The sequence below is a fragment of the Papio anubis genome, chromosome 14 (assembly GCF_008728515.1).
Source record: "Papio anubis isolate 15944 chromosome 14, Panubis1.0, whole genome shotgun sequence".
Lineage (NCBI taxonomy): Eukaryota > Metazoa > Chordata > Mammalia > Primates > Cercopithecidae > Papio > Papio anubis.
In genome coordinates this window covers 38,516,384-38,528,493 of record NC_044989.1, presented here as the reverse complement: position 1 = coordinate 38,528,493, position 12,110 = coordinate 38,516,384, and the positions used below count along the sequence as shown (strand labels likewise).

Genomic DNA, 12,110 nt, shown 5'->3' with positions numbered 1-12,110 from the left:
TAAAACCACGAGGTAGATGGAGCTGGGGTGTGAACTCAAAGCTGCTGTTCTTTCCACTAAGCCCTTCTGATACTCATGTATCCCTATCCCAGTTTAAGTCATTGCCCCTGCAGAGGAATACGGCTAGGAAGGATCATTATTTCCCTCTTGCATTAACAAGGGACAGCTGTCTATCCCTTGCTCTAGAAAAAAAAGAACTTTGGCTGGGCGCGGTGGTTCATGCCTGTAATCCCAGCACTTTGGGAGGCTGAGGCGGGTGGATCACGAGGTTAAGAGATCGAGACCATCCCTAGCTAACACGGTGAAACCCCGTTTCTACTAAAAATATAAAAAAACTTAGCCAGGCATGGTGGCGGGTGCCTGTAGTCCCAGCTACTTGGGAGGCTGAGGCAGGAGAATGGCATGAACCTGGGAGGCTGAGCTTGCAGTGAGCTGAGATCGTGCCACTGCATTCCAGTCTGGGCAACAGAGCAAGACTCTGTCTCAAAAAAGAAAAAAAAAAGGAAAAGAAGAAAAAGAACACCTAATATTAAGCAGTAAACCCAGGCAGAAACCCATCTACCCACAGTGTTTCATATGGGGCTAATACATGCCTTTGAAGAGAGGTATGTGCCCATGTCCAGGCTCCTACAACAAATATTAGCCCCAGAAACCCTTGATGTTCTTTTCCTTTCTTGTTTTTTTTTTTTTTTTTCTAGACAGGCTGGAGTGCAGCGATGGGATCTCGGCTCACTGCAACCTCCGCCTCCCCGGTTCAAGTAATTCTGCTGCCTCAGCCTCCTGTGTAACGGGAATTACAGGCACATGCCACCATGCCTGGCTACTTGTTGTACTCTTAGTAGAGACTGGGTTTCACCATGTTGGCCAGGCCAGGTCTCAAACTCTTGACCTTGTGATCCACCCCCCTTGGCCTCCCAACACTTTGGGGTACCAAAGTAGCGTGAGCTACCGTACCCAGCAATTCTTGATGTTCTTAATTTGATCTCTCATAGAAAGTCTTCTTAGACCCTGAATCACTAGCTTTGGATATAAATAAAATTTTTCTGCCAGTCAATAACCCAGAGTCCCTATGCTATTCTCTTCTATTTACTTACTTTTCAAGTACAAAGAGAAAGCCAAGACCAGAGTCCGTTTTCTTGTTCACATCTACTCCAGCAGAAACTCCGATTTCCCTCTTTCCCTACAAAATATTTCCTCCCGGGCCCCTCCCCCACAGGAAGCCTCGCCTGTGGCAAATCAGTTCATTAGCCACAGTCACTGTACAAATTCTGGGACAAATCAATGGTCTCTACCCCTCAGGTCAATGAACGGAGCCTACAGAGTCCATCATGAGAATATTGGCGACTGGGTCAAGCACATTGCTTTATAGTACCTCCAGTGCTTCAGGTCTCTGAGGCCAATTTACCAGCCCTGTTCTGCTTTTTGTAACCTGGGCCCTGAAGCAGCTCTGCCTGTGTCCAGAACTCCACATAGTCTCAGAGAAACAACTTCTTCATTTCTGTAAACCATTCTTGCACAAGAAAATACATATCTTCAGGAGCAACAGTTTGCAAGCAGGGTGTAGCTTAAACAAAACTTCCAGGAAACACATCACTGAAAAGATAACAAGGTCTGCAGAGATGCGATTTGCCCGCAACATAAACAGCCTTTTTCATTCTCAGAGAGTGTAGTTTATCTCATTTCAGCCTCAGCAATATCCAACACCTTTTCTATTGACAACACTGCTTTATATTTGTCTTTGGCTTTTCCTTACTCTAACCTTGCCCTATCCATCTGATATCACCCCAGGCAAGAGAGTAGTTGCCACAAATGGATATCTAAATTGCTACCTCTCACAGGGGGGACCTTTCCTTCTATCCTTTTTTTTTTTTTTTTGGTCACCCAGGCTAGAGTGCAGTGGTATGATCTTGGTTCACTACAGCCTCGACTTCATGGGCTCAAGCAATCCTCCCACCTTGGCCTCCTCAGCACCTGACAGGTGCGTGCCTGGCTAATTTTTGTATTTTTTGTAGAGACAGGGTTTCATTATGTTGCCCAGGTTGGTCTCAAACTCCTTAGCTCAAGGGATCCACCCACCTCGTTCTCCCAAAGTGCTGGGATGACAGGCATGAGCCACCGCACTGCCCGGCCCATTCCTTCTATCTTACACCATCTCCATGAAGGTTAAAATGATCTAGGGCAAGTTCTTGTCAGTTCTCATATTCTCAGTACCCTGCGCTTTCCCATAGGAGACTTATAAGAAGGAATGTCTCCCTGAGAGGTGGCAGGGAAAAAATTTCCTTAGGAATCACTGACTTTTTTCTGGACAGCAAAATATTAATTAATTAATTCTGTTTTTTGAGCTGGTGGTGTCAGGCAGCAATCTTTTTTGAACGGTATCGCTTCTCGCGGAGCAGGGCTAACTCACAGGCAGTGTACCCAGGGTCAGCCTTTTTTTTTTTTGAGATGGAGTCTCACTCTGCTATCCAGGCTGGAGTGCAATGGCATGATCTCAGCTCACTGCAACCTCCGCCTCCCAGGTTCAAGTGATTCTCCCACCTCAGCCTCCCAAGTAGCTGGAATTACAGGCACCCGCCATCATGCCTGGCTAATTTTGGTATTTTTGTGGAGATGGGGTTTCGCCATGTTGGCCAGGCTAGTTTTGAACTCCTGATCTCAGGTGATCCTCCCACCTTGGTCTCCCAAAGTGCTGGGATTACAGGCATGAACCACCAAGCCTGGTTTTTTTTTTTTTTTTTTTCCAATAAGGGTTTGACTTCTCTTGATTCAGGTATAGTAACCACAGATTGGGGAGAGAGTGGGTTTGGGAGACAAGATAGGCAAAACACCAAAAAGAGAAGAACATAGGCAAGGAAAAAAAAAAAAAAAGAAAAGAGCAAAGCAAAGCAAAACACGAAACACACAGGGTGGCAGCCTAGATTAGTAGATAGAATTGAAGTCCTTAAAATCGAAGGCACAGTGAAAGAAACCATAAGGTCTTTTATTACATGTAAGATGTTCAATATCTTCCAAAGGAGTGCCTATGCTAAGCATAGAGAGTGATCTGGCTTAGGTAAATACTGCAGTTTGGTAAGGATTCAGGTAGATTTTGTTGTCATTGACTGTATCAACCTTAATTGAGCAAACAGCCTATGCTGTGCTGTTTGTAAATGGTTTCTTTTTCCCATGTGCCTAAGCAAATGTTGTTTAGTGAGTAAATGACAGCAAATAAATATTTGTAGAACAATCCTTGTGAAGATTGTTTGCCCTTCTCCTCCTCCTCCTCCTCCTCCTTCTTCTTCCTCTTCAATACTATGTTTTTCAGGCCAATGATAAAACAGAAAATGTCTTGACAAAGTGAGCTCTCCAAATCATATATCACAAGGACATAAGAGGAATATCACTTAACAAGTTGATAAAGAGCCTGTCACCAATATGAAGGAGGGGGAAGGGTAACTGTTCTTTGGATTGTGGAGGTGGTTCAAGTCCCAGAACTAGAACCGTAGTAACTCAAAGAATATTGCCAAGAACATGTATATAGTTATTCACCTAGATTTATATGACAATGAGAACAAACTCCATATTCTGTTGAAATATATTTGGATGGGCCGGGCGCGGTGGCTCACGCCTGTAATCCCAGCACTTTGGGAGGCTGAGGCGGGTGGATCACGAGGTCAGGAGTTCAAGACCAGCCTGGCCAAGATGGTGAAATCCCGTCTCTACTAAAAATACAAAAATTAGCAGGGTGTGGTGGCGGGGGACTGTAATCCCAGCTACTGGGGAGGCTGAGGCAGAGAATTGCTTGAACCCAGGAGGCGTGAGCCACCATGCCCTGCCTAAAATGGGATTTTGAAAGCTTCAATAACACCAATGCTTTTCTAGAGATCGTGCAGGGTGTGAATTTTAGACTTATGAGAAGACCTGGACAAAACAGCTGTTTGTACACCCGGACATCTGTTTTTACTGGAGAAGAGGAATTTCTAATGCAGCTGGAAGCATGGTAAAAATCCAAAGGGATCATGTTTCACAGACGCCTCCACAGGCTGACTTGTATTTTAAAAAGTGACCTGAACTTTCTACTGGATGTTACTGGATCCCCAGAAGAAGGTTCATCACAATTAGGAAAGAACCTGCCACGATTCATTTTACGATTAGAGTGCTTTGTGGCTTGCCTCTGCTAGGTGCTAGGAGCACAGGGCCAGCGTATACACAGTTGAGAAGATGGGGGAGGGTCTCATAAGTAGATGGGGAACGAAGGCAAACAAACCTTAGGATGGTGGCGGGGAGGGGAAGCAGCAGTAGGGACTTGGGTGAGGAGAGAAAAGATCAAGCGGAAAAGCACGGCGCTGGCAACATCTTGGGGGGTGGATGGGGAGAGAGGAGGGGAATGGCTGTGATGAGGAGGGGGCGATGAAAAGGAGAGAAGGGGTGCGAAAGCCACCTCACGTGCAGGACGCACGAATCAATTAGAGATGTAAAGCGAATTGGGAGGGAGGGACTTAGTTCTGTGGAGATCCCTTCTGCGTTTGCACAGCCTGGCCCAGCGCTAAGGGGGTGTGGTGCTGAGCTCAGGGAGGTGGGGGTGTGAGACGGCGGCGACAGGGACATCCCCGCTCCAGTCCGACCAGAAGCTTGGAGCCGGGGAGACGGATCTGCAGGCGGGCAGGGCGGGGGCGGAGCGAGAGAGCGATGGGCGGGGCGGGGGCGGAGGGAGGGAGAGGAGATACTGGGCGAGGAGATACGGGCCGAGGGAGGCGCTAGGACCCGCCAGCCGCCCCGCCGGCTCCCGGGAGGTTGATAAAGCGGCGGCGGCGTTTGACGTCAGTGGGGAGTTAATTTTAAATCGGTACAAGATGGCGGAGGGGGACGAGGCAGCGCGAGGGCAGCAACCGCACCAGGGGCTGCGGCGCCGGCGGCGGACCAGCGACCCAAGCGCCGCGGTTAACCACGTCTCGTCCACGACCTCCCTAGGTACGGGCCAGCGGGGCAGAGGCCGCGGGTCCCTGGTGGGGAGAGGACGCTCGCTGCTCGGGCTCGCGGGCACCGGCCGCAGGCGGCGGGGTCGGAGTCCGCGGCTGGCTGAGGTCTCCTCCCGCCGCCCCGCCTGCCCGCCGGGCCTAGCCTCAGCCGCGCCCCGCGCTCCCGCAGCGCGCGGCCTGAAAGGGCTGCTCGTGGGCCGCGGCTCCAGTAGCTGCTGCGAGAACCAGTGGCGCGCGCGTCTGCGCCCGGCCCGGCCCCCTGCCCGCCAGACCGCCGCGTGGCTGCAGCCGTGTCCGCCCCGACCTTAGGGGGCGGCCTTGAGCCGTGGCCGCATGCCCAGGGCGCGGGGAGGTCGGCTGCGGCTCCGCTCTGCCCGGCGAGCTCTGGACGTGGCGGGGCGACCCGTTAGCTGGCGGGCGCTCGCTGTCCCTCGCGCGGACCGGGAGGAAGGGGTGGCCGGGGCACGATGGGCCCCGCGGAGGAGGAGGTCGCGCGGGGAGCAGACACCTTGCTGCCGGGTCCGAAAGCTCCTTAGACACCCTTCCTGGAGGGAACCGCAGTCCGCAGGCCAGGGCTCTGTCCCCGGGCTCGCGTTTCGGGGCTCCTCGGCTCCCGAACCCATTCGCGCGGGTTGTGCGTGGCTAGGGTGCAAGTCCAGATTTTCGGTCCAACTGGGGTTATGAGCCGTTTACGAGTCATTTGGACGATAGTAAGGCCTGATCACTCTGAAAGTGTCTGTGGTGTGAAGTCACCTGATCCTTGACTCCCTGCTTTTGCTGAATGTGAGCTCCTACTGTACGTGTACCAGGAGCGCCCCTGCCCCCTTGAAGACGCAGTTGCGTTGGCAGCGCAGTGTTGTGTATCCCTCTCACTCATAACACCCCTATTTATAGGAGTTTAGCATTTGATCTCGCACTGTGGTGCGAATTGATCGCTTGAAATCCTGATTGAAAATTTTGATGGTACTTAAGAAAGGCGTAAAGTTTTTTCAAAGGCTTATAAATAGTAAAAGCCTACGGTTTGGTAAGTACGGCCAAGATAAGAGTTTATTATTAAATACACTAAATACGAGCTCGGGTCTTAAGATTCCTTTTTATACAGTCTGTAAAGGTTTTGCTGGATACAATGTAAAACATTTTGGTATGATATTAACCACAACGACTCGCTTTAATAGGAAAGTTTATTTGAAATATACTTCATCATTCCTGGTAGTCCTTGGCGCATGTCAGAGGTGATGACAGACCGGAGTTTTGCTAAGGGAGGAAGAAAAGGAAATAAAGCTTATTTTATTATTGTCTGCCAACCAAAACACTTGACAGAACTGTTTGTACAATGGTAGCACTCTGTAGAATAAAATACTACCAAAGAAGAATCTTCGCCTTAGATCTGTGCTGGTTGGATTTCTTAAGTAATTAGTTGTTTTGGAATGCGGATGGATTAATTTCGCTCTTTTGGTTGGACTCTAGGGGAAGATGTGTGTATTCTTTTCTTTCTTCTTTTCCTTTTTTTTGAGGTAAGAGTTTTAGATGCAGTTTCAAAATATTCTGTGTATTTACCTTATGAAAAGAAACATACATTTATACTTCAGTTATGGTTATCAAAGTTTTTGTGCTGTGGTACCTTGAGAAGAGGTGGTACTCTTCAGATTGTTGTTGAAATAGGGCCCACCATTTATTATTTAATAAATGCTTTTGTCTGCTACTCATAGGTTTTTGTCCTTTATTTTTTAGGACGGGGCAGGAAGACCTTCACTTGATAGCCATTCCTAGCAAATGATTGCCTAAAACAGCTCCTATATCTGCTTATTTGCTCCGAGTCACTCATTAATGAGTTAAAAACTAAATGAAGTTGGTAGGATTTGTGTTTAAAGTAAGAAGAAACAGGCTGTGAATGAACAGGGAATCATCTATTTTTGACTGTGTAGAAACTGTTTGTCTCCCTCTGCTTCCTGGAGAAATAAGCTTCAAATACCAAGTTGGGGTGACTCAAGTGTCACTTTAGTAGTTTAGTGTTAGGAAGATGATTTGTGTTTATTCTTTTAGGAATGTAGGATCTTTAGAAAGCCAATAAGCCCTCATTTTATTTGCTTTTAAAGTTGATAGGATTCTGTAGATATGATTAAATCTATTTAGTAAAGTGTTTTGGAATACTTCAAAATTATTTAGGGAGAAGGAGCTGCCTTACAGTAAAGATATTATAGGGAAAAGAAACCCTGAATGAAAATAAGATTATGGCCTTAAGTCAAGTACACATAGGTGTATTTCAGAGTTCGTTTTTCTGTGACTGTATTGTAACTTTAAAGTTTTGGAATATTCACAAGTATAAGTAACTTTCTTGAAATTGTTAGACCTTTTCCAAAATTATGCTTTTTCCACAGTTGGTATTAGGCAGCTGCTAAGAATACGGGGAGACTGGTTAACTAGTTTGATGATGCTGAAGTTCAACATATGTTTTTTAAATTTGAGAACTTCATAGCAAGATGTATTAAAAAATTGTTAACGGTCATTTGGAAGACCTGTTTGACACACACAATTGTCAGCAAAGCTGTTTGGCAGGCTCTTAAAGTTAACAGCCAGAAATGTAAGGCATAGGAGTAGAAGTTAAACATTTTTTTGGTAATGGTGGTTTAGAGCTTTACAGAGCAAGGATTTTCTCCAGATAGGTGCAGTGAAACAGCTTTTTTATTTTCTTTCTTCTTTTTAAAGTGTAATGGTATTCTGATTTTCTAGACATTTTGGGTTTTCAAAGTCCAGGTGTATTATTTACTTGCTCGAAAATTTGCGAGTTATTTACTTTAAGGAATGTAGATGTGAACATAGAATAACTGAACTTGATTCCACGGTTAATTAATTACTCTAGTTGGTTTCTTCCTATCCGTTAGTCCTCCACACCACGCGTGATACAGAACACTTGAGGGCTTTCTCTACGGCTTTAAAAATGGATAGCAGTCTGAGTGTGGTGGCTCACGCCTGTAATCCCAACACTTTCGGAGGCCGAGGCAGGTGGATCACCTGAGGTCAGGAGTTTGAGACCAGCCTGACCAACATGGAGAAAACCCGTCTCTACTAAAAATACAAAATTAGCCGGGTGTGGTGGCGCATGCCTGTAATCCCAGCTACTTGGGAGGCTGAGGTAGGAGAATCATTTGAACCTGGGAGGTGGAGGTTGCAGTGGCACATGCCTGTAATCCCAGCTACTCGGGAGGCTAAGGCAGGAGAATTGCTTGAACCTGGGAGGTAGAGGTTGTAGTGAGCTGAGATCATGCCAGTGCACTCCAGCCTGGGCAACAAGAGCAAAATTCTGTCCCCCCGAAAAAAAGGATAGCAGGAAGAAAATACCAACCTGAAAATATGATGGCATTAGGATAACACTTGGTAGATATTATAGAAAGAAGTAGAACAATTAGTAAAGGAAGTAGAACAATTCTGTTACGGACATGGAGAAGCATGAAGTATTCAGAAGTGCAAGGCCAAAATAACTTTTACAAATGATTTTCTAAGTTATGGAACATGTCTCTATGTGCTTGGGTGTACACACATATTGCTAAACTTGGATACAGTTTTGTAAAAATATGTGTATTTAAGTAGCCACCTTCACTACCTATTCTGAGACAAATGGCTGTGTGGTGTATGGTCTGATGATAGTTACTAGAAACAACTTTCAAGTCATAAAAGACTAACATCCTCTGTTTTCCCAATAAGATAGTATGTACTTTTGATTGACCTTGGATTTGGTCTTCTGATCAGTACAAGTAGAATCTAGGGGATTCCCTTGCTTAAGCTACTAGCTTAATAAAAAGTAGTATTCATACAACTCTTGTTCATACAACTTTATAATTGGCACCCAAACAACCACTTAGAGGCTAGCTGGATATCCTGCTGGCGGGTAACTGTAATAACTTGTTGGAGAAGTATGTAACTGGTGAAAGATACTTATCTAGGATCTCTAGTACATTTTATCTTTTATTGCAAAGATGCTCTGATTGTGGCGGCATTGCAAAGATGCTCTGATTGTGGTGGCAATGCGTCTTTAATCATAAGGAGGATATAATGTAGTGGGAAAAGAACGAGGAGTCAAATGAGTGATTTCACTTAAGCTCTCTGAGCCTTGAGCCCTCATACAGTAGTGATAATCTGTAACAAGGCTGTCGTGGGAAACAGATGATAGGGTACAAGTGTTTTGTAGTGCTTTACAGTTTGTAAAAGTGTCTTAAGGCATAGTAACATATATGTAACAATGTACCAGTGTGGCTACTTGTGTTATTATGCTATTATATATAACGTGTATATTTGCAATAAAAAGTTATAATTTTTCCTGTAATGTGGACAGAGATTTAGTTTGGGCAAGGGTGGTAGGCAAGTTTTAAATTTTAGCTGTAAAATGTTGATAATATGTTCATGATAGGGTTGTTGTAAGTATCAAATGTGTTAAAAGTGCTTAACCCAGTGCCAAATAGTCTGTTGGAGGTGGTGGTTACTATAACGTGTGGTTATTTAAGATGAACCTTTGAACTAAAAAGTAATTTTCAAAATAGGCAACTTGGAAGGTGTTTGTTCAGTTTTTAACATAAGATATGATTATATATTCATGCTTCTTAGCTATCTTCATTTTAATAAACGTGCATTTTAGACAGTTTAATCCTGGGGGCAAAGTAGTTCTTCTGGAATTGTTTATTTCAATTATAGGATTTCATGTGAGTAGTTACAGCAGTTTCCAAGCATGCTTGTCCCTTGGTATCCATGGGAGATTAGTTCCAGGACCTTCCTCTGATGACAGAATTCAAGGATGCTCCAGTCCCTGGTATAACATGGTATCGTATTTGCATAGAACCTATGTACATCCTCCTATATACTTTAATCTCTAGACTGTAATACCTAATACAATGTAAATCATTGTTATACTGTATGCTTAGGGAATAATGACAAGAAAAAATTGTACATGTTCAGTACAGATGCAATTAAAGAATTTTTCTATTCCTGGTTGGTTGAATTCATGGATGTAGAACCCATAGATATGGAGGGCTGACTTGACTGTATAGTGCATTGGCTTTTCAAACAGTAAATCTGCAAAATCTAACTTGGATCTGTTATGCACAGGATTGCCAAAAAAAAAAAAAAAAAAAAACCCTATTAACTTGAAACCGTACTAACAGTGAATCTCATAAAACCTTATTTTTCCCTTCATTTTATCCTTTAGAATAGAGTCATGGACAGTGATTAGCGCTACATCCATCTTTAACATTTTAACTTTAGTTCTGTAAACTTCCTATGACTTTTGAAATGGATTTCGAATGGAGACTTGGATTTTAATACTAGGTCTGTAATGTTTTATTTTTATTTATTTATTTATTTATTTATTTATTTATTTATTCTGAGACAGAGTCTCCCTTTGTCACCCAGGCTGGAGTACAGTGGCGTGATCTTGGCTCACTGCAATCTCCATCTCATGGGTTCAAGCGATTCTCGTGCCTCAGCCCCCCAAGTATCTGGGACTATAGGCGTCTGCCACCACGTCCAGCTAATTTTTGTATTTTTAGTAGAGACGGGGTTTCACCATGTGGGGCAGGCTGGTCTTGAACTCCTGACCTCAGGTGATCTACCCACCTTGGCCTCGCAAAGTGCTGGGATTACAGGCATGAGCCACTGCACCCTGCCTGGGTCTGTAATGTGTTTCTGTAACATTTTTTTCCCCTTCCCAGTGGTTAATATCTACCCTAGCAAACTTACAGTGATTTTTTTTTTTTTTCAATTTTGTTTTGTTTCTATTTGTTGAAATGAGGTCTTGCCCTGTTGCCCAGGCTGGAGTGCAGTGGCGTGATTACCACTCACTGCAGTTTTGACCTCCCTGGCTCAAGTAGTTTTCCTGAATCAGCCTCTTGAGTAACTAAGACTACGGGAGTGTACTACCATGCCTGACTAGGTTTTAAAATTTTTTTGTGGAGATGGGGTCTCCCTGTCTTGTCCAGGTTAGTGTCAAACTCCTGGACTTAAGTGATCCTTCCATCTCGGCCTCCCAAGTGTTGGGATTACAGGCATCAGCCACCATACCCAGCCATTTCTTTCTTTCTTTTTTTTTTTTTTTATTAAAGAGGTAAAACCTATAAATGCACTTTAGAAATTTGAAAGCCTTCTATAAAGAAACTCGTTAAAGGAGGAAAGTTGGCGCAGTAAATGGGGAGCTTTTTAAACATTTCAATGAATGAATTTGTGGGATGCCAAAAGTTGGTTTAATTTTACCTTTATCAGAATTGGGGAGTTGATTTTTGCCATTTCCTAATCTTTTTTTATCTTTCTATATTTTTTTCTTTAATTCCACACCCCCCCCGCCCCCCACCCTGAGACAGGGGCTAGTCTTGTTGCCCAGGCTGGAGTGCAGTGGCTCTGTCACAGCTTGCTGCAACCTTGAACTTCTGGGGTGTGCCCTCCGCCCCCACCACTTCAGCTTTCTATGTGGCTAGGTCTACAGGCTTGCACTACCCTGCTGGGCCAGGGATTGATTGATTTGTTTTGTTTTGAGATGGAGTCTCGCTCTGTTGCTCAGGTTGGAGTGCAGTGGCACCGACTTGGCTCACTGCAGCCTCTACTTCTGGGTTCAAGCGATTCTCCTGCCCCAGCTTCCAAAGTAGCTGGGACTACAGGCACCCGCTACCATGCCTGGCTAATTTTTGTATTTTTTAGTAGAGACAGGTCTTACCACATTGGTCAGGCTGGTCTCAAACTCCTGACCACAAGTGATCCGCCTGCCTTGGGCTCCCAAGGTGCTGGGATTACAGGCATGAGCCACTGTGCCGGCTGGGTTGATTTTTTTTTTTTTTTTTTTGAGACAGAGTCTCACTCTGTCTCCCAGGCTGCAGTGCAATGGCGTGATCTCGGCTTACTGTAATCTCCACCTCCCGGGTTCAAGTGCTTCTCCTGCCTCAGCCTCCTGAGCAGCTGGGATTACGGGTGCCCACCACCGTACCTGGCTCATTTTTGTATTTTTAGTAGAGACAGGATTTCTCCATGTTGGCCAGGCTGGTTTCAAACTCCTGATCTCAGGTGATCCGCCCACCTCGGCCCCCAAAGTGCTGGGATTACAGGTGTGAGCCACCCTCTGGTCTTGATTTTTTTAAATGACAAATCTGAGAGAAGTTTTGATGGGAAAACACCCCT

At 45.1% G+C, this 12,110-nt stretch overlaps 1 protein-coding gene across 8 annotated transcripts in view; it reads left to right on the top strand.

The window, feature by feature from the left end:
• Nucleotides 1-4,689: 4,689 nt before the first annotated feature.
• The window catches only part of ATL2 (atlastin GTPase 2), an 80,032-nt gene continuing 72,611 nt past the window's right edge, over nt 4,690-12,110 (top strand). For 2 of the 8 annotated variants that reach the window (XM_021924754.2, XM_021924756.2), the window contains exon 1: nt 4,820-4,950. Coding sequence is in view for 4 of the 8 variants with exons in the window: in XM_009184011.4 (XP_009182275.1) it covers nt 4,833-4,950 (118 nt within the window). In the remaining 4 variants the exon portion in view is untranslated. Of the gene's footprint in view, nt 4,951-5,527; nt 5,983-6,393; nt 6,473-12,110 lie in introns of those variants that run through there. The other 6 variants (XM_021924755.1, XM_009184011.4, XM_003908521.5 and 3 more) reach the window with 6 other exon arrangements.